Below are 22,048 nucleotides of genomic sequence, written 5' to 3'. Positions count from 1 at the left end.
GCGAGATCTATTTATGAAATTTCAGTCACCAACTTTCTCTTCCGAATGCGAAAATATTTTGTTGAGCCCAACCTACATAGTTAGGAATGATCATCAAAATAAAATAAGAGAAATCAGAGCTAGAATGGAAAGATTTAGGAGTTCATTTTTCCTGCGCGCTGTTCGGGAGTGGAATGGTAGGGAGATAGTATGATTATGATTCGACGAACCTTCTGCCAAGCACTTAAATGTGAATTGCAGAGTAATCATGTAGATGTAGATGTAGATGTGGTATGACACACCTCAAAACTGACCAACTCATTCATATGAAAGATGCCAGTTTTGAAGTTTTGCTGCTCCCCCTCCCGAACAGGAATAGATTCTTTGGAAACCTGTGGATGGCATCTCTTTTAATTGATATTCCATGTCTATCAAGTGTTAATACAATGAAGGGTATAAGTATGCAGTTCACCAGAAGACATAATATCAATTCATCCATGCTGTTATTCAGGTGTGGAAGACACAAATGAGGAACTCCTCCACCTACAAATCAGAAAAAGTAATTGCAGTGCAATAATTTAAAATGTATACTGAATAATAGTCATGTGTTAAGTGTATCAGTAACAATGACAGTTGATGTGATGAGAACATTTATGAGTCATAGTAACACATCAACAAAGAATAATTCTGGATAAAAACAGAGCATAATTGGCTGTTGAAATCATTGAACAATGACGTGGATTGCTTTATTAGTGGCATCTGGTTCAAGCCAGTGTTAATGTGTGAGTGTTTATTGAGACAATGTGTATACCTGTGTCCTGGGACACATCACTTTTGTATGATGGCATCATAAGCATCAGCAGAATTCAGGGGAGGAGCAAGAGAGGACACTTTCCCACATCTACCCCCCCCCCCCCCCCCCCCAGATATAAGTATGCAGTATAATAAATTTTATTAGAAATCAGTCAGCGTCTTCAATTTGTTTCCCCAATTACAATCTGATTCAAGAACAAACAAGACATTTGAATTCATTTACCAACCATTAAACCGATGAGATCTCCAGTAATTAGTAACTGCAATACAAATGATGCTAAGGAATATAGAAGAGGAGTCTTTTTGTTATTTTTACCATTAATAGACTACATTTGCAAACTGAAAATTCACCAAGAAGCTTGGGCATTACAGTACTGTATCTTTTTCCTGCTTTTAATCACCATGATGATTTGGACCTGAGGTATTGCTGTTCTCTAAGAATGAACACACACACACACACACACACAGAGAGAGAGAGAGAGAGAGAGAGAGAGAGAGAGAGAGACAGACTGTCTCTCTGTCTCTCAGTGCTGTCTGGAGCTCATCTCCACTATTGTGGTGAGTAGTAATCTATCCGAATGCATATTATTGTTATTCCATCCCAGATTTTCCATTGTTTGCCTTTACCATATTAGTCAGTTTGTTTAGATGTTCTGATCAGTTTAACAATATGGTATTTATTTTTCTGAAAACTGTGTAATTGTTTTCCTTGCAGACTGTTTGATCCAATTTCCTATGGTGTCGATGATTCAATAAAAATATCAAACAATTATTCAATTATTCTTATATAATATCAATGTCTACATTAAAATGTTGCAAGCACCATTAACTCAGACACTTTTTGCAGATAAGAGGGCCATCCAGGAACTAAAGAATGTTTTGCCATACCGATATTTTCTTCAATGATAATGCAGAAACTGGATATACACATTTTGGCTCATATTTTGTACACTTTTCCACGTTGTTCCCTTTCACATTAAGGCACTTGTTGTACCTTGGCACCAATTTGTGCATACCCTCTTCATTCCATGTGGCCACCTGACTGTTCAACCAGGTCACGGCAGCATCCTTCAGGTCTTCATCATTTGAAAAGTGTTTACCAGCAACGTGCTCCTTCAGTTTTGGAAACAGGAAAAGGTCTGATGGTAGGTCTGGGCTTTAGGAAGGATGCTCAAAAATGTCCCACCTGAATTTCTCATGTATTGAGGCTTGTAGCTGCCAGGCAGTATGCAGACTTACAGTGTCACGCAATTGAACAATTCCATGGGAGAACTTGCCCTTTCAGTCATTCTGGGTAGCCTGCTGAAGATTTTCAAGGATAGCACAGTGTACATCACTACCGATGGTTGCATTGCAGGGATTGAAATGGACAAGTAGGACCCCTTCGCTGTCCCAGTGTACGGAAGTCAGGAGTTTCTGAGTTGTTGCAGTTTGTTTGAACTTGCATAGTGACTGAGGATGAAGCCAATCTGTAGACTGTTGCTTCAATGTGAGAATGTTGTGAGAAAGCCATGTTTCATTTCTTGTAACAATTTGATCAATGACTATCACCATCTCCTTCATAATGCTTCAAGAATGCTAATGTAGCACCCATTGTTCCAGCTCGCTGGTCATCCTTGAACATGCGTGGGAGCTACTGTGCGTGGCTTTTGTGGTATGCTAAATGCTGAGTGACAATTTTGTGCACAACTGAATGAGAGACTTATTGAGATTTTCATACACATCACTAATGGTAACTCATCGATTCTCTTGGATTACATGACCAACATTGCTGAAATAAGCACCTCTGTTATGATGGAGAGCCACCCTGATCTCTCTTTGTCATGAACAACTGTTCTCCCTGTCTTAAACATTATCCACCATTTTCAGACACTGGCTGCTTTTGTTAAACCTTCACCATAAATGGTAATAAGTCTGATGTGAATGTCACAGGACCCAACATTTTCTGCTTGCGGAAGACGAATAACAACTTGCAGCTTGCAGTTGGCAGGTTTTGTAGTTGGCACAGTCATGATCACAGCCATCTCTGCACTTACCACATGTGGCAACTATCTGCATCACACTGAACTAATGAGTGGCTACCACAAGACAGGTGCACAGACTGTATGCACAAACATTCTTTACTTTCTGTATGGCCCTCACAGATTATAATATGCTTTGTTAGCAAATGAATGTAACACATGCTGAGTAGAAGAAAAGTAAGTGATAGTGTCACATGAGGTATGTGAGTCACTCTTCAACTATCTTATATTCCTAATTCATATTGTAGGCTTAAGTTTTAACACAACATAAACACATTCAATAAAGCTCACAATTTTCAGCATTGTTCCCAGAACTGATTGTCACACTTTGGTTCTGAGTCAAGTGGAAGGACTGAACCAGAGACTTTGAAGGTTCTGTGACAAGCTAGGCTGCAATTGCCTGGACTTGCACCACATGATTGAGAGCTGTAGAGTCTCCCTAGATAGATCAGGTGTGAACTACACATCAGAGGCTGCTATACTGGTAGCTGACTGTGTGTGGGGTGCACACAAGCGTTTTTTACATTAGGTGACTCTCTGTCCAATACAGATAACGACAGCTGTAGGAAACCCAGTAGTTTCACTGCAAGATCAAAAGAAACGCTTTCCACAGGTGAGAAAATTAAAATCCTAATAGTAAATTGCTAAAGCATTTGCAACCAAATGCCAGAGTTTGAAGCACTCATGAAAGCACTGAAGCTCACATAACAGTAGGTACAGAAAGCTGGCTAAAACCTGAACTTGATAGCAGTGAGAATTTTGAGGAAATTTTAAGCATAGGCAAATGGGAAATGGGGCTGGTGTATTTGTCCCAATAGGCAAGAAACTGAAAACCACTAAGATAGAAATTGAAGCTGCATGTGAGATTGCATGGGCAAGACTTAGTATCAGGGGTGGGTGTCAAATGATACTGGATCCTTCTGTCACCCACCAGACTCATCTCCTGATGTAGCAGAAAACTTCAGAGAAAACCTCAGTTCACTTGTACGTAAGGTCCCCAATTATACTGTAATGATCAGAGGAGACTTTAATCATCCAACAATTAATTGGGAAACTTGCAGTTTTGTGAGTGGTGGGCATGATAAGAAATCCTGTCAAACTTTACTAAATGCCTTCTCTGAAAATTGCCTAGAATGGATAGTTAGGAACCCCACTTATGATGGAAATATAATGGATCTAGTGGCAACAAATCGACCTGACCTCTTTGAGGATGTCCACATCAAAACTGTTATCAGTGACCATGACACAGTTGTGGCAACAATGATTATCAAAGTACAAAGAACAACTACAAGAAGCAGAAAAATATATATGTTCAGTAAACTATACAAAAAACAGTAATGCCGTATCTCAATAAGGAACTTGAAACTTTCAGCAGAGGGCAGGAGCATGTAGAGGATCTCCGGCTCAAGTTGAAAAGATTAGTTGACCATTCACTGAATAGATATGTACCCAGTAGAACAGTTCATAATGGGAGAGAACCTCTGTGGTATAGAGTCACTGCAAAGAAACTTCTAAAGAAACAGAGATTACTGCATAATAAACAAAGCATAGGGCTATAGATAAAGAGAGGCTGAATGCAACACACTTGGCTATCAAGACAGCAATGTGTGATGCTTTCAGTGACTACCACAGCAGACTATTGTCAGGTGATCTTTCACAGAACACAAAGAAATTCTGGTAGTCTGTAAAGGGTGTTAGTGGCACCAAAGTTAGTGTCCAGTCTCTAGCAAATGAGACAGGAACTGAAATTAATGGTAGCAAAGCAACAGCTGAAATGCTTAACTCTGTTTTCAAATGTTCCTTTACAAAGGAAAACCCAGGAGAATTGCCCCAATTCAATCCTTGTACCATGGAAAAGATGAGTGAAATAAGTATTAATGTCAGTGGTGTTGAGAAACAGCTGGAGTCATTAAAGTAGAACAATGTTCCAGGCCCCGATGGAATCCCTGTCAGATTCTATACTGAATTTGCGACTGAATTAACTCCCCCCTCCCTTTTAACTATAATCTATCATAGATCCCTCAAACAAAAAACCATGCTCAGTTCTTAGAGAAAGGCAGAGGTCATGCCCATCTACAAGAAGGGTATTAGAAGTGATCCACAAAACTACGAGTACCTTCCAATATCCTTGACATCAATTTGTTAAGGACTCTTAGAACATATTCTGAGCTCAAACAGAATGAAGTAACTTGAAGACAATGATATCCTCAATGCCAGCCAGCATGGATTTCAAAAACATCGATCACATGAAACTCATCTCTCACTTTTCACACATGAGATACTGCAAGCTTTGGATCAAGCCAGTCAGGTAGAGCAGTATTTCTTTACTTCTAAAAAGCATTTGACTCAGTACCACACCTATGCTTATTGTCCAAAGTATGATCATGTGGAGTATCAAGTGAAATTTGTGACTCTATTGAGGACTTTTTGCTAGGGAGGACACAGCATGTTATCTTGGCTTGAGTAAACTCAGGCTTTTTGCAAATGATGCAGTTATCTATAATGAAGTACTATCTGAAAGAAGCTGCATAAATAATCAGTCAGATCTTGACAGGATTTCAATGTGGTGCAGAGATTGGTGATTTGCTCCAAATGTCCAGAAATGTAAAATTTTGCATGTCAAAAATGAAAAAAATATAGTATCCTATGACTATAATATCAATGAGTCATTGTTGAAATTGGCCAACTCATACAAACAGCTGGGTGTAACACTTTATAGGGATATGAAATGGAATAATCACATGGATTCAGTCATGGGTAAAGCAGGTGGTAGACTTCGGTTTTTTGGTAGAGCACTGGGGAAGTGTAATCAAACTACAAAGGACACTGCTTACAAATTGCTCATGCAATTGGTTCTAGAATATTGCTCAAGTTTATGGCACCCACCCAGATAGGGCTAACAGGGTATATTGAACATATACAGAGAAGGGCACCATGAATGGTCACAGGTTTGTTTAATCCATGGGAGAGTGTCACAGAGATACTGAAGGAACTGAACTTGAAGACTCTTGAAGATAGATGTAAACTATCCCGAAAAAGTCAATTAACAAATTTTCATAAATCAGCATTAAATGATGACTCTAGGAACATACTACAACCCCATAACTATTGCTTACATAGAGATCATGAGGATAAGTTTAGAATAATTACTGCAAGCACACAGGCATATAAACAATCATTCTTCCCACACTCCATACATGAATGGAATCTGAAGAAACCCTAATAACTGGTACAATGGTATACATCCTCTGCCATGCACCTCACTGTGGTTTTCAGTGTAGCGATGTAGATGTAAATGTGTAATAAGGCTGGTATCATCATTTCTTAATTCAAGTTTATTTTCATTAGATTCATGTGGCATAATGTAGGCAAAAGAAGGAAATAAAATTGTTTTAACTAAAAAGCAAATTGAAAAGTCACATACACTGCTCAGTGCAGTCAGGGTGTGTACTGTAAAGGTATCTGAAATCGCAGTTCATGATAGATATTTTTATGAAACATTTTGAAGTCTAATTTAATGCTTCATAGAGACATGAGTTCTCTTGACGCTATTTCTCTTCCAAACCAAGCCATAAGCACTACAAAGCCAGACTGTACCAGTCCTGTCATATGTCAGATATAAGGGGCCCTGTGGAAAAGCGGCACATGCCACCTGCACAGTGATTTTGGTACAGCAAGGCAGCCGATGCCATCTAGTGGGAACTTCTAGCACTGTGGCATGTGCCCGTTCCTTTAAAAAAGAGCATATTATATTTGCTGTTAAAAGAGGCCCATGCCAATTGTATCCCTGTGTCTCATGAGTTGATTCATCTTGTTGGCTGACTTGGTTTCAGAAAGCCAATCGGAAAGCATTTCTCAATTGTTGTTCATATGTTTCCAAGATGGCAGCAATAGGTGTTGCTATTAATGTTACTCACGAAGAAAATGCAACAGTGCATGTGAAAAAAAGAATTTGTAAAAAAAAAATGAGTGGAAAGATAATGAAAAAAGAGATTAAGAAACAATGGAAAAGAATATAAATCCCAAAAAAAATAAGAGTGCGCCCATGAAAGTGTTGCATAGTGACAGTGATCATTGCTGCAAAACTAAAACTAAACTCCATCTGGACAGGCCTTGGAAGGCCCAATGGTACCGACCAGCCACCGAGTCATCCTCAGCCCACAGGTGTCACTGGATGCAGATATGCCGTATGTTAGTTTACGAGACTGGAGCCATGACTTCCCAAGCAAGTAGCTCCTCAGTTTGCCTCACAAGGGCTGAGTGCATCCCGCTTGCCAACAGCAAACAGCACTCAGCAGACCGTATGGTCACCCATCCAAGTGCTAGCCCAGCCCGACAGCGCTTAACTTCGGTTATCTGACAGGAACCGGTGTTACCACTGCGGCAAGGCCATTGGCTTGCTGCAAAACTATATAGTTTCTCCAAAGATGCAACATTGAATGAAGAACAGAAGGAGGTGATATTTATTGACTTTTATTTGTTTGGAGATTATAATAAGCAAAATGCTTATTTATTTGGATTAGTGCGGCCAATAAGTGCAAAAAAGTGTATCCGAAGAAGAAGGAGGTTCCAGCAGTAAGACAGAGGAAGGTACTTTCGGGTATTTTATTTGTGACACTCCAGTTACTGAGGTTGAAGAGTGTAGGACTGCATTTTTAGCTGTTCATGCCATTTCTGTTAAACGATTGAGGACTGTCTGTAGCAATGAAGAATGTGACACTGAGAGTCATGAATCTACAACACATGTATATGTACATACACCTAGGCAGGATAGAGGAGGCAAGCAATGATAACAAGAGAAAAAATTAGGTTAGCAATCACATCAAAATGTTTCCGGGGAACACATCACATTATAGTATAACGCAGAATCCGAACCAGTCCTACATGACCTCTGTTCACTCAATTTCTGGAATGTATTGTTTGTACTGTGATGATATTAAAAATACAGATGAGTTCCTAGTGAAACAACATGTGTATGAAACCATTTTCAACACAGAATATAATATTGGTTTTAAATTGCTGTTGAGTGATACTTGTTGAATTTGTGATTCTGCTAAGGCATGTAATAACACCAAATCCACAGACATCAAACTGCACCTTGAGAAAGCTGAAGCTGCATATAGTGCTCTGAAAAGTCAAAACAGTATGGTAGTGATGCACTCATTTGGTGCATGGACTTATAACTACATTGCCAACACCATATGTTTCGATGGAAACAGTTTTTAAAAGAGATGTGTGTCTGGTCCAAGAATGTTGCATCTAGAGGGGCCAATGAAAAGTAGTGTTTTAATAGCTTTAGACATGGTGAAGGAAGAACGTCATCAAAGTTCACACAATCAAACTGAGAAACCTGTGCGAGTTAGTTTACAGAAGTGTCGTGGATGATTTACGAAGCCTGCAGACTCCCAGTTAGTTCCTAAATATCCAAATGGATGTCAAATTAAAGCAGCAAAGCTCAAGGACCTTCAAAGCTTACTGCAATTTGTGCCTACAATATGTTCAAGTTTTTATCAGTCATTGTTACGTGGTGGTAGTGATGATATAATGGAACAGGAAAACATTGATGAGGAGTTTGACTATTGATGGCATGCTATGTGATGTGCCTAGGTGTCAAGGATTTCATTTTCTGTACTTTAAATTGTAATAAAGTGGCGTAATATTTAATAGTATTTGCAAAACACCACCTGGTTACTGTAACAACAGTTGGTATCACAGCAGAAGTTCACATTACTGTTCAAAATCATATTTCTTTAATTCCCATTTCCTGACACAACATACTCTGGTGGCATGTGCCCCTTTTCCACTGGGCCACTCATATACTAGTTTTGGCAGATGGTTGCCTTGCATTCACCATTTTTATCACTATTGCTGTCATCTTTCATTTTTTTTTTCTCTCCCAAATACAAATGAAGATCATCATCAGATTGGAATAGTATTTCTACTCATACTTCACTGCATAAATGTTTTAACTGTATAATATGTTAAACCTTTAACATACCTTTTGACATGGTAGACAGCATATGCAGCAGAACACTGTATGACCCAGCACTGTAACCACAAATTGTAACATTTTCTGGGTCTCCACCAAAAGCAGCAATGTTTTTCTGCACCCACCGTAGGACTTCTACCTGGTCCTTGAGGCCATAATTTCCAGGCATAATAGAATCTCCTGTACTTAAGAACCCTGCAAGGATGTTGCAAAAAATCCCAAAAATAATTTATTACATTCCTCAACATAGGAGACAGAATTTATGTAAGAGCTCTAAACTATAAAATATGCCTGTATTTCCACTAATTTCAGCAAAACTATCTTGACAAGTAACAGTTGAAATTATCACATCTTCCTGGCCGCACATAGTATCTCCACAAAGCATTCACTGAACATAATATACAAATATCACATAACACCAATTTCACTCCAATTTCTTCTTTATGTTTCTGTAAAGGCACTGGATAAAACATACCTAGAGCCCCCAGTCTATAATTTGCTGTCAGCAGTACAATGTCCTCATCCATGAGATACTCTGGACCAAATAAATCACTGGTGGCTCTCATGCTGTAGAATGCACCAGGGTGAAAAAAGATGAGGACTGGTTTCTTTGGACTGTCTCTTTTGTCTGGCAGCTGAAATGAACACATACAATCTTTGTATTATATTGTTATTCATCCTTGTTGTCTACAAAAGCAGCTTATGCATAAGACACTGGACAAGTCAATTTATATGCATACGGGTGAAAATGATTCCAGTTCATAGGGGTGAAGGAAAAGGACTGGAGAGGTTTAGGGAAAGGCGTACAGTATGACCCAGAATCCCGGGTCAGGGGAGACTTACCATACGGGATGGGAAGGAAAGACTGATTCATATATTTAAATATTCTTCAGTGGAGTAAATCAGTAATGCTGCAAATATGACTTTCAAGATTTTCTAAGGGTTTTGATGTCACTGTTTGTTTCTATGTTTTTGGGAAGTTTGTTATAAAGTTTAACTACTGTTTTGGCAGAGAGATGTGTTGATTTAGGTAATATGATAGGTTTGGTAAAGTGGTCATGAATATAACAGTATATTTTATTTTTATTTATTTTTTTATTTTTTGGCGGTCTATTTTCCTTACCTATTACATTTATTTTAAAGAATATAAGAGTTTCCATAATGTTGATATGTGGTAATGGAGGAATGATAGATATCTTAAACAATGATTTAGATGTGTCTCTAGGTTTGTATCCAAACATGATTCTAATAGTCCTTTTTTCAGTTTGAATGTGCTCGTAACTGCTTTAGAGTTACCCCAAAATATGACTCCATATTTAAGGTCAGAATGAAAGTGGGCAGCATATGCACTTTTATTGTTTTCTTACTACAACAGGATTTTAGTGAACAAAGAAGCTAGTAAGTCTTGCTCAATTTTGCATTAATATATTCTATACACCTATTCCATTTTACATTTGCTTTGCAGCCCGAAGTCTAAGAATTTCTATTGTGTACTGTTACCAACTGATTCATGGAGAGCTGCATCAAACCAGTCTCAGGACTGAAGACCACAACAACAACAACAACAACAACCAACTGATTCACTGTTGATTGAGAGAAGTGGGATGTCAACATCCTTGTCTAAAGCATTGTGAACTTTTAGTGTGACTCTTTTTTGTTACTATTTATTAAATACTTGCTGACAATTCTGTAGCTAGTTGCCTAGTTTTGTGACAGTGCTTACTGACTGCTGTAATTCTTTCTTACTTTTCTCTTTAAATGGAATTGTGGTATCATGTGCAAATATGATTGTTTTATGAGCACCCACATTAGGCTTAGATCATTAACATAAAAAAGGAACAGAAGTCGTCCCATTACTGATCCTTGAGGTATACCATATTTAATTGAGCTGTATTCTGATAAGTGCCCAGAAAGAGTTTTAAGGTACACATTAGTGTGCTCGACGTTCACTAATTCTGTAGGACTGCCGAGGAAGAAACTGATCCAACTGTTGGACAGATCTTGAATACTATATTTCTCAAGCTTTGAGGACAGATCCTTATGATCCACCACGTCCAAAGCTTTTGATAGGTCAGTAAATAATCCTATTGGTTTCTGCAGTGTGTCCATCAGGCTTAGTGTACAATTAATACACTCATAAAAGGCAGTTATCTTTGACCTCTTTACTTCTGAATCCATGTTGTTCATTACCTAGAATTTGTTTCATTTTTTGTTTGTTTGTTGTTTTCTTCCTTTTTGTTTTTTACTTACAGATTCTGTAGGTTTGACATACACAATATTTTCTAATATTTTTGAACTGTAAGAAGCAACTGTGATAGGTCTGTATCTATTTACAGTATTTCCCTTACCTTTTTTCTGCAATAGAATTGCTTTATATGTTTTTAATACATCAAGGGAAGTGGATGCCTGGAATGAGCACTCACTTAAGCGTGTAAATAGTTTAGTTAGGGTTAGAGCACTCTTTGCTTTAGTCCTTTCAGCTTGTGTGATTGTGCTGATGTGCATTGAACAATTATATGTGCTTATTTTATATTTATTGGATTGTATATTCTTAGTTACTATTTATTCTTATTATTTTTGCTTATTTATAATATTATCTGCAATTCCTATGGAAAAGTTGTTAAATGTACTGTCATTTTGGAAGGGAGTGCTCTCTCTCTCTCTCTCTCTCTCTCTCTCTCTCTCTCTCTCTCTCTCTCTCTCTCTGCCTCTGTGTCTATTTCTCTCTTTCTTTTTTTTTTAATTTTATTTTTTAATAACACTCCATGTGCTCTTCACTTTATTTGCTGAATTATGTATGTACTCATCACTATGCACTATTTTTGCTACTTTCATTATTTGTGTCCATATCTTGAAATATTTTTTAATATATGTGTAATTTAGGTGAGGAATTATTCAAGTTACACGTTTTATGAAATAGTCTCTTCTTGTAACATGAAATCCTTATTCTTCCTGTGATCAAACTGCTTGTTCTAGAATAACCCCTTATGTGCAGTTCTCTGAGGAAATACAATTGGTTGGTTGGTTGGTTATTTTGGGGGAGCATCGGTCTCATCGGATTAGGGAAGAGCAGGAAAGGAAATCAGCTGTGCCCTTCCAAAGGAACCATTCCAGAATTTGCCGGAGCAATTTAGGGAAATCACGGAAAACCTAAATCAGGATGACCGGACGCAGGATTGAACCGTCATCCTCCCCAACATGAGTCCAGTGTGCTAGCCACTGCGCCACCTCACTCGGTCGAAATACAATTCACTTTTCTCACATAATATACCAAAAGCTTTGGATCAAGGCAGTCAGGTAGAGGAAGTATTTTTTGATTTCTGAAAAGTATTTGACCCCATACCACACCTGCACTTATAGCCAAAAGTATAATCATACGTGGAATCAAATGAAATTTGTGATTGGATTGAGGATGTTCTGGTAGGGAGGATGCAGCATGTTACCTTGGTTGGAGAGTCTTGTTAAATGTAGAAGAACTTCAGGTGTGCTCCAGGGATGTATGTTGTGACCCTTTCTGTTCATGTTATATATTAATGACCTTGCAGGTAAAATTAGAGCAACGGCCTTGCCGCAGTGGATACACCGGTTCCCGTGAGATCACCGAAGTTAAGCACTGTCAGGAGTGGCCGGCGCTTGGATGGGTGACCATCCAGCCGCCATGCGCTGTTGCCATTTTTCGGGGTGCACTCAGCCTCGTGATGCCAATTGAGGAGCTACTCGACCGAATAGTAGTGGCTCCGGTGAAAGAAAACCATCATAATGACCGGGAGAGCGGTGTGCTGACCACACGCCCCTCCTATCCCGGTGGGCCACTTGTGGCTTGAAGATGGAGTGCTTGCAGATAATATTAATAGCAACCTCAGACTTCTCGCAGATGATGCAGTTGTCTATAATGAAGTACTATCCGAAAGAAGCTGCATAAATATTGTCAGATCTCAATAATGTTTCAAAGTGGTGCAAAGATTGGCAGCTTGCCTTAAATCTTCAGAAATGTAAAATTTTGCACTTCGCAGAATAGCAAAAAATAAAAAAGTAAAAAATAGCGTCCTATAACAATAATATCAATGATTCACCATTTGAATCAGCCAACTCATACAAATACATAGGTGTGACACTTTGTAGGGGTATGAAATGGAATGATCACATACACCCAGTCGTGGGTAAAGCAAGTGGTAGGCTTCAGTGTATTGGTAGAATACTGGGAAAGTGCAATTAGTCTATAAAGGAGATTGCTTACAAATCACTCATTCGATCAGTTCTAGAATACTAAACAGTACATGGGACCCATACCAAATAGGACTAACAGGGGATATTGAACATATACAAAAAAGGGCAGCACAAGTAGTCACATTTTTCTTCGATCCATTGGAAAGTGTCACACAGATAATGAACTGATCTCGAACACTCTTGAAGATAGACATAAACTATTCTGAGAAAATCTGTTAACAATGTTTCAAAAACCAGGTTTTTAATGATGACTCTAGGAATATACTACAAGTTCCTAAGTATCACTCACATAGAGATCATGAGAATACGATTAGAATAATTACTGCAGGCACTGAGGTATTCACGCAGTCATTCTTCCCTAGTTTCCATACCAAAATGGAATAGGAAGGAGCCCTAACAACTGGTACAATGGGATGTACCCTCTGTCATGCACTTCACAGAAGTTTGCAGAGAACAGACATAAATGTAAAAGCTGTAGAAAGCAGTGGGTTACTCTATCAGTGAATGTGTTAAACTTTTCATCTAGATCATTAATTTTATAAATCTGTGACCATTTTTCTATGTTTAATAAGCTGCTGAAGTAGTTTATGTTATCCTGGCTTTGGCATCTACATGTGATTCTTAAAGGCATGTAATTCTCAGTAATGCAATTTACTTTCAGATTTTGTATTTGAGCTAAATGGTCACTAAAGTCTGCATTGAAAATTGTTAGTTAAATGATCAGGGCTGGTTTAAAGCCCAAGTGACACAAGCTGCCTCTTGAGTCACCACGCTGAAAGAGGCACCAGAGACACTAGAACTGTAAGATTTCTGCACAGGATGTACCACAGTCAGCAGTGGCTCATTGGGGTGCCAAACTGAGAGGGGCTCCACTGACGCGCTAGTACAAGATTATCCTTTGATGAGCTATAGTACACAAACACATACATGGTCTTTATACACACATGTACATGCACCTATGCCCCTCTATGGTGCCAGCCAGCTAAACTGACAGCTTCAATGCTCATTTGCGACAGGTTGGCCAGTTGTGGTTTATTAGTGTCAGGTGGTACGAGTAGAGACTGGGTGTGAGTGGATTGCAGCTCAGAAGGGTGCCAGTTTGCCAGCTAGAAATGTGGGGGGAGGGGGGGGGGGGGTTGGCAGGTATAGTAGTAGTGGCCGGTGGGTAGCAGCACATGCTGAAGGCTACATGGGGACATTAAATGGGAAGCAGTGACATGATGGGGGAAGGGGAAACTGTTTAGTGGAGGTTTCCGGGATGTGGGCTACCTGTGATTGAGGCCAGGATGATTGCAGGAGTGCAGGATGCGTAGTAAGGATAACTCCTGTCTGTGTAGGTCAGAGAAGCTGGTGGAGTAGGGAAGAATCCAGATGGCTCAAGTTGGGAAGCAGCCACTGAGCTCTAACATGTTGTGCTCAGCTGCCTGTTGTGCCACCAGGTGATCAATTTTGTTCATGACAATGGTTTGGCTGTGACCATTCACCCTGGTGGACAGCTAGTTGGTAGTCATACCAACATAAAAGGCTGTGCAGTGTTTGCAGCAGAGCTGGTGTATGACATGGCTACTTTCACAGGTGGGCTGGCCTGTGATGGGACTGGAGTAGGAGATGCTGGATAGGTGGACTGGGCTGGCGTTGCACTTTGGTCTGCCAAACAAATATGACATTTTTGCTTTTTGGAGAGTGGTCTCCTTTAATCCTAAAGTATTTACATTCTACAAGAACTTTCCTACAACAAATTTTTTTGTTCAGTTATGAGCTCTTGTTGTGTAATATTAAGAATTATTTAAAAATATAACTATTATTTTTATCTTATAGTTAGGGCACCTTATCTTAGACTTTGAACTGGATTAACCTTGAAGGAAGGTGGACAAGTATGTCAAAGATCATTTGTAGATTCAGAGTTAATGTATTAGAATAACCGAATCCTAGCTAGTAACTGTTGATGCCACCTATCCCTATCTTTGTTCCTTCACAACCTCAACACCTTCTCTCCCATCTGTTTCACCTGGTCCTTCTCAAGCCAGCGTGCCACCTTCCTAGATGTTGACCTCCTCATCTCTGATGGCTACATCTGCACCCCTGTCCACATTAAACCCATCAACCACCAACAGTACCTGCATTTCGACAGCCATCATCCCTTTCACTCCAAAAAAAACCTCCCTTACAGCCTGGCCACCCACGGACATCGTATCTGGAGTGGCAAGAACTATCTTGCTCAGTATGCTGAGGCTCTCACAAAGACATTCACAAATAGGGGCTATTCTCCAGACCTAGTCCAGAAACAGATCTCCCATGCCATTTCCTCTCACCACCCCAAAGAAACAGCACAAAGGAGTGTCCCCTTCTTCATTCAGTACTATCCTGGACTGGAACAACTGGCCACATCGTATGCCAGGGCTTTGGTTACCTATCATCACGCCCTGAAATGAGGGACATCTTACCTGAGATCCTCCCCACACCTCCTAAAGTGGTGTTCCATCACCCACCCAACCACCACAACATCCTAGGATCTTATCCCAGTGGAAGACCCAGGTGCAACACCTGCACAGTCTACCCACCTAGCATTTCCTACTCCAGTCCTGTCACAGGTTTATCCCCTCCCATCAGGGGCTGGGCCACCTATGTGAACAGCCGTGTCATTTACCAGCTCTGCTGCAATCATTGCACAGCTTTTTATATTGGTACAACTACCAACCTGCTGTCCACCAGGATAAATGACCACTACCAAACTGTGGCCAAGAGCAAAGTAGACCACCCTGTGTCACAACATGCCGCTGAACATAACATGCTTCATTTCAATGGCTGCTTCACTACCCAAGTCATCTGGATCCTCCCCTTCACCACCAGCTTTTCTGAACTGCGCAGACAGGAATTAGCCTTACAACACACTCTCTGTTCCCATAATTCACCTGGCCTCAACCTACGGTAACATACTGCCCCCACACCCTTCACCCAACAGTTTCCACCTCCTCTGTCCTACCTTCTCCTCCCCATTCTCATCTCCCATGCTCGTTGTTTGCCACCCTCTGCCAATGCACCAATGCACCCACCCACCTTTCCCCACTACTCTGATTTTTTACTCCCCCCCCCTTTTTTTGTTTTTTTCACCTCCCTGTCCCACAACCTCCGGACACTGTGCCTGTTGGCTTTATAGTCCCTGCACACACTGCCATACAGCATTCAACGTCTCAACCCCCATCCATGCACTACTATCCTTTCCTCTTCCCCTTCTCCTTCCCCACCTCCTCCAGACTGCTGCTTGCAAACCATGTGATAGTTGATTTCCGGCCCAAGCTGCTGGAGTTGGCAGTCATGTGTGCATGAGGTATGCTTGCTTGTGTGTATGAATGATGTGTGTTTCCCTTTTGCTGATGAAGGCTTTGGCCAAAATCTGTATGGGAGTGTCTTTTAATTGTACCTGTCTGCAACTTAACATGTGTTCTTTATGATAAGAAGCATTCTATCTTTTCCTACATTGTTCATATTCCTATCTAAAGATGTCATTACAGAGTTAAAAGCTGCTGCTGCTGCTACAAAAATAGATAGGTTTGCTCTTCTGCATCTATATTTAAGGAATCGGATCATCAACGGTACAAAACTTCATGATATGTGAATCAGAAAAATGGTAAAGTTATGCTTGTATCTATTAGTAGCTACAAGTCACGTACCTGTGATGTATACACATTCAGGAACAAGCAGTCTTCACTCCCATTGGGCTTCTCTGCTTGAGGACACCAGGGTCCATCCACTGTCGCATTTAAGATTCCATCCCACGCGTCCACTGGAGAGGGAGGCTGCAAAAGCCATCATATTGTAAGCGGATGTGTCAAAAGCTGTTTTTAAACCAAAAGGACAATTGGAATACTATGCAACAATGTTCATGTAATGATGTGACTTACCGAACGAAAGCGCTGGCAGGTCGATAGACACACAAACAAACACAAACACACACACAAAATTCAAGCTTTCGCAACAAACTGTTGCCTCATCAGGAAAGAGGGAAGGAGAGGGAAAGACGAAAGGATGTGGGTTTTAAGGGAGAGGGTAAGGAGTCATTCCAATCCCGGGAGCGGAAAGACTTACCTTAGGGGGAAAAAAGGACGGGTATACACTCGCGCACACACACACATATCCATCCACACATATACAGACACAAGCAGACATCTCACAAGCAGACATGTTTAAAACATGTCTGCTTGTGAGATGTCTGCTTGTGTCTGTATATGTGTGGATGGATATGTGTGTGTGTGCGAGTGTATACCCGTCATTTTTTCCCCCTAAGGTAAGTCTTTCCGCTCCCGGGATTGGAATGACTCCTTACCTTCTCCCTTAAAACCCACATCCTTTCGTCTTTCCCTCTCCTTCCCTCTTTCCTGATGAGGCAACAGTTTGTTGTGAAAGCTTGAATTTTGTGTGTATGTTTGTGTTCGTTTGTGTGTCTGTCGACCTGCCAGCACTTTCATTTGGTAAGTCACATCATCTTTGTTTTTAGATATATTTTTCCTACGTGGAATGTTTCCCTCTATTATAACTCTATATATATATATATATATATATATATATATATATATATATATATATATATATATATATATATATATATATATATATATATATATAGTTTTTTTTTAATTAAGGAAGTATACATCTGATTATATGTGCTACTACCTACTGTCTCACGAAGGAGGACACCATTAAAAAGAGATTACTGTGAAACATCAATCACAGATCATAGTTGTTTGTATATATTCATTGAAAAAACACAGCTAATGGCCCTTTTCTTGTGCTTAAATACACACTGTGATGTAAAGATGCCAAAGGTTAGTTTTATTACTATTTTTGTTTACATTGCACCAAAGTTAATTTCTGGTAGTTGATGGAATTGATATACAAAATACTGGACAGTTTGTGTTTTACCATTCCTGCAATTGTATTAAAGAACCAGCTGATTTAAAGGCAAAGTCCATAAGAGATGGGGATTTGTTTTACATAGAGTGGTATGGAAGGAAAAAGAACTTTTTAACAATAGTTACAAAGTCTGTAAGATACAATAAGAAATGTTATGGTAAAGCAGCCGATTGTTTTCCACAAGCTGCAACATGGTCATGAATTGAACAATGATCTGAAAATAGAATAAATTTCCTTTACTTCACATCTACGGTCACAACTTTTTTTAAGTCCTCAGACTACTGGTTTCGGTCAGCAATGACCATCTTCAGATCTGTTTTATAAAAACACATCCTAATACACTGGAGCCATAGTGGCACCGTCAAATGTTAATCATACAATCAGTGCCAGCATCATCAAACATATACAAATAATAGTATACACAAGAGTCACAGCAGCACTCAGAGTGCTGCTGACAAGATGACTCTTGTGTATACTATTTTTTCTATATGTTTGATGATGCTGGCACTGATTTTATGATTAGCATTTGACGGTGCCACTATTCCTCTAGTGTATTAGGACGTGTTTTTATAAAACAGATCTGAAGATGGTCATTGCTGACCAAAACCAGTAGTCTGAGGACTAAAAAAGTTGTGACCATAGAGTTGAAGTAAAGGAAATTTATATGGTTGTATTTGACATATACCCTGATGTGACAAGTGAGAGGGGTACTAAATCAGCAGAACAACTGCTGGTTAACACTGGTTAACATGGCAAAACGAGTGTTTCTTTTAAACAAAGAACCAAATAGCCTCTAATCTCTTTGTTGAGTCAGGCACTTCAAAATCAATACTTCATAAGCACACTGCTGATGATGCAGATACTTTAATTGTGGCTAGCATTATTGATGCTGATTATTTCTACATACATTTAGTGGTTGTAACTCAACTTGGTTATTTTTCGTAGAAAAATCAAATGGTTCAAATGGCTCTGAGCACTATGGGACTTAACATCTGAGGTCATCAGTCCCCTAGAACTTAGAACTACTTAAACCTAACTAACCTAAGGACATCACACACATCCATGCCCGAGGCAGGATTTGAACCTGCAACCGTAACAGTCGCACGATTCCGGACTGATGCGCCTAGAACCGCTCGGCCACCACAGCTGGCTTTTTTGTAGAAAGAAAACTGAATTACTTACGTTGTTAAGAGACAAAGAAGCACTTGTGAGAACCAACAGATGCTACTGCTGATGAGGGTGATGACATGGGAAAAAAGTTCATAGATGTGTTTTATTCTCATTATGAAATGAAACCACAGCTTAACAGAATGTGTTTGAAAGTGCAAGACTAAGAAGAAAATAAAGAAAGAATAAAGCGGGACTCACTGCAACTGTACAGGAAGACCTCAAAATTCAATCTACCGCCATTTACCATTACAAACTTATAAAGAAGTAACACTCTAGAAGATCCTGAAAACCATACATTGCACACCTTGCAAAAATTGTCTTGGAGTTTGTCTGTTCAAGAAAAATGCAATGAAATGCCCTACTATTTGCAAACCTATGCCCAAACTGATGAAATCAATCTTATTACAGATGACTGCAACATAAATTGTGATGCCACCACACAAGAAAAAGAAGAAGGAAAAGAACAGACCTTGATTATGGATTAAGTATGAAGAAATCTAAGAAATATAGTATAACATAACAGATCCTTTCTCCTCCAAACACGTGTAAAATGAGAAAAGCTATTGTAATTTCTCATTACCTTTGTTAATTTAATTAAAAAAAAAATTGAATAAACTGAATCGTTGGTTGGCTGGGAGGGCACATGCGGGACTTGACATGCAACTACCTCCTCATGATGAGCCCCTGGGTAGTTTTACTGTGAACTTTGGGAAAGTCGCATAACGTTCATAAAACCTACATTATATTGTGCCCATACTATTCCTGTTTTATAAAAATAGATTGGTGTAGAATAAACAAGTGATATTTCAATTTGCCATAAACTTCATGTATTCCACAGTGAGAATATTAGAACCATTAATCCATTTATTTTTTTATAAAGTTGTCTCTATAAGCACAAAGTAATGTTTTACATTATGCAAAAAACTCGCTTTTAAAAGCAAAGGGAAGATCATGGTTGGGCACACCAAATCCAGTGAGCAAGGCATGACGGCTAGTGAAACATTTGTATCTTCAATGATACAGGTCATTTTTTTCTCTTCATTGGACTCACTAAATAAACACCAAATTTGATGCACTGCAGCTTTGTGATTATTTCACGCATTGTGGAGACAAAACTGGGTTTTCAGTAAAAGTTTGACAGGGTACCAGTACATTTTTGGCACAATGTATCTACAATACCCTCCACCGAAAACTGACTGAGAATTTAATGGTCTTTATTTTAGGTATCATAAACCATTGTTAGCTGCAACAGGCAGAAGACGTGCTTTGCTGGTGCTGCACATTTTAACGATTTTGGTCGAGATAAACGTACGCTGCAGTGATCTTCGGCACGCCACTGTCGCCACTGTAGAAGTGTGCACAGTATCAGCTAAGTGAAAAATCCGTACAATACGCACGTTTATTTATATATAAAAGCCGACTTAAAAATTTTTCATTGTATGAGACCGCTTGTGCAAGAGCGTGTGTCGATTTTAAGTTATATATTCGCATATTTTACTGTTAGCGTATCTTCTTCTGCGTAATTTTTCATTGGTTGTATCAATACCCGTTTCTGTGGTGGTATAGTGTGCAATTTCGAACATTCCCGAGTGTGGCGATAAACTATTATTGTTACTGTCAATTGTAGGCTTGAACTAAGTTGTGCTCTTTCAAAATTTTTAAGGACAGTAGGCCTATCCTCGATCAAAACAATATATCTCTAATTTCATTGCGCAATAACGTGAGAAAGAGGTTAGTTTAAAAATTTTCGGACGCTTACAAAACTATATTTTCGTGACTTTGTAATAGGAGTATTTCCGATGCGTAATTTAATTCGTAGCAAATCAGCGTTTGTGGTTCACACTTCAGCCAAAGTATACATCACACCTAAATCTCATTGTATATCAACGCAAATAAATGTGAGTTTTTGAGAATTTTCGTAAGCTACCATTGTCCTTGCATAATATACGAGCAATTTGTAACAAATCGGGGTTTATGATTTAGTTACTGTAGCCGATTTTGTAACTAAAGTTTTGTATTCCATCTAGTTTTCTCTTAACCCTTTCAGACCCTGTGGTTACAATTGTATACATTAATTTTCACGACTTCTTAACTGCAATACAAATATTTGTCCTCAATTTGTGAATGTTCATTCTTTTCACCATGCACAAGTGCTGCTATCTGTTGTGCAGCGCTATAAACATATCGACAGATTAACGTAGCAGTGCAGAGCAGTTTGTGACCTTGAAAGTACCTGGTAGTCTTTGGTATAAGCTATAACCCACAGTATAGTTGAGTACCAGCATTATTGTTTTGCACGAACATTGTAGGATGTTCGATTTATTTATTACAACAATAAATATTTCAAAATCATTTGTTTTAGTCAACAACAAGAAGCGATGTTTTTCTGTGTGCACAATTGTAGCCATGAGGTCTTAAGAACAATGTTTTACATAACTTTGAGTATCTTGTGTTTCCTTCATATGAAGTGCTTGTTGGAACAGTTACTTTTTATCCTGACGATTGTATGAGTTTTGACTGGGATTTATTCAAAACATATGAAGTATGTTGTATTACTAGGTACTGTTATGAGCAACAATTAGGAAAACAGACATAGCATTGAAGCTCCATTTGATGACAATGTCGTTAGGTCTACTGTAAATTATTATTTTAGGGAAATACCACTACTGATAATATTATCTGTGAATATTTCAGTTCTGTTGATCATGTCGAAGAAACAGTATTTCAACATTGAGCGAGATGCAGATGCCATTTTAGATATGCTGCTGAATGGAGAGGTGTTAGATATCGATTTATCATCAGATGAAGAATCATTTCCTGATGTAGAATCCTACTGTACTTCAAGAGAGAAGGAAGTCAGAGTGGGGGATGACAAAATAAACAGGGGAGAGACCAATGATGAGTCAACTGCAAATAATCAGAAAGTGGTGTGTGCAGT

General features: G+C 39.2%; 1 protein-coding gene across 1 annotated transcript in view; it reads right to left on the bottom strand.

Annotated features, from left to right (window-relative positions):
• LOC126236158 (juvenile hormone esterase-like) overlaps positions 1 to 22,048 on the bottom strand; it is a 90,110-nt gene that overhangs the window by 41,647 nt on the left and 26,415 nt on the right. The window contains exons 2-4 of the mRNA XM_049945245.1: positions 16,701 to 16,826; positions 9,278 to 9,437; positions 8,812 to 8,997 (exon numbers count right to left, since the gene is read on the bottom strand). Coding sequence (XP_049801202.1) covers positions 8,812 to 8,997; positions 9,278 to 9,437; positions 16,701 to 16,826 — 472 coding nt within the window. The remainder of the gene's footprint in view (positions 1 to 8,811; positions 8,998 to 9,277; positions 9,438 to 16,700; positions 16,827 to 22,048) is intronic.

The sequence above is a fragment of the Schistocerca nitens genome, chromosome 2 (assembly GCF_023898315.1).
Source record: "Schistocerca nitens isolate TAMUIC-IGC-003100 chromosome 2, iqSchNite1.1, whole genome shotgun sequence".
Lineage (NCBI taxonomy): Eukaryota > Metazoa > Arthropoda > Insecta > Orthoptera > Acrididae > Schistocerca > Schistocerca nitens.
The sequence above is the reverse complement of the archived record's forward strand: the minus strand, read 5'-3'. Positions and strand labels throughout refer to the sequence as shown.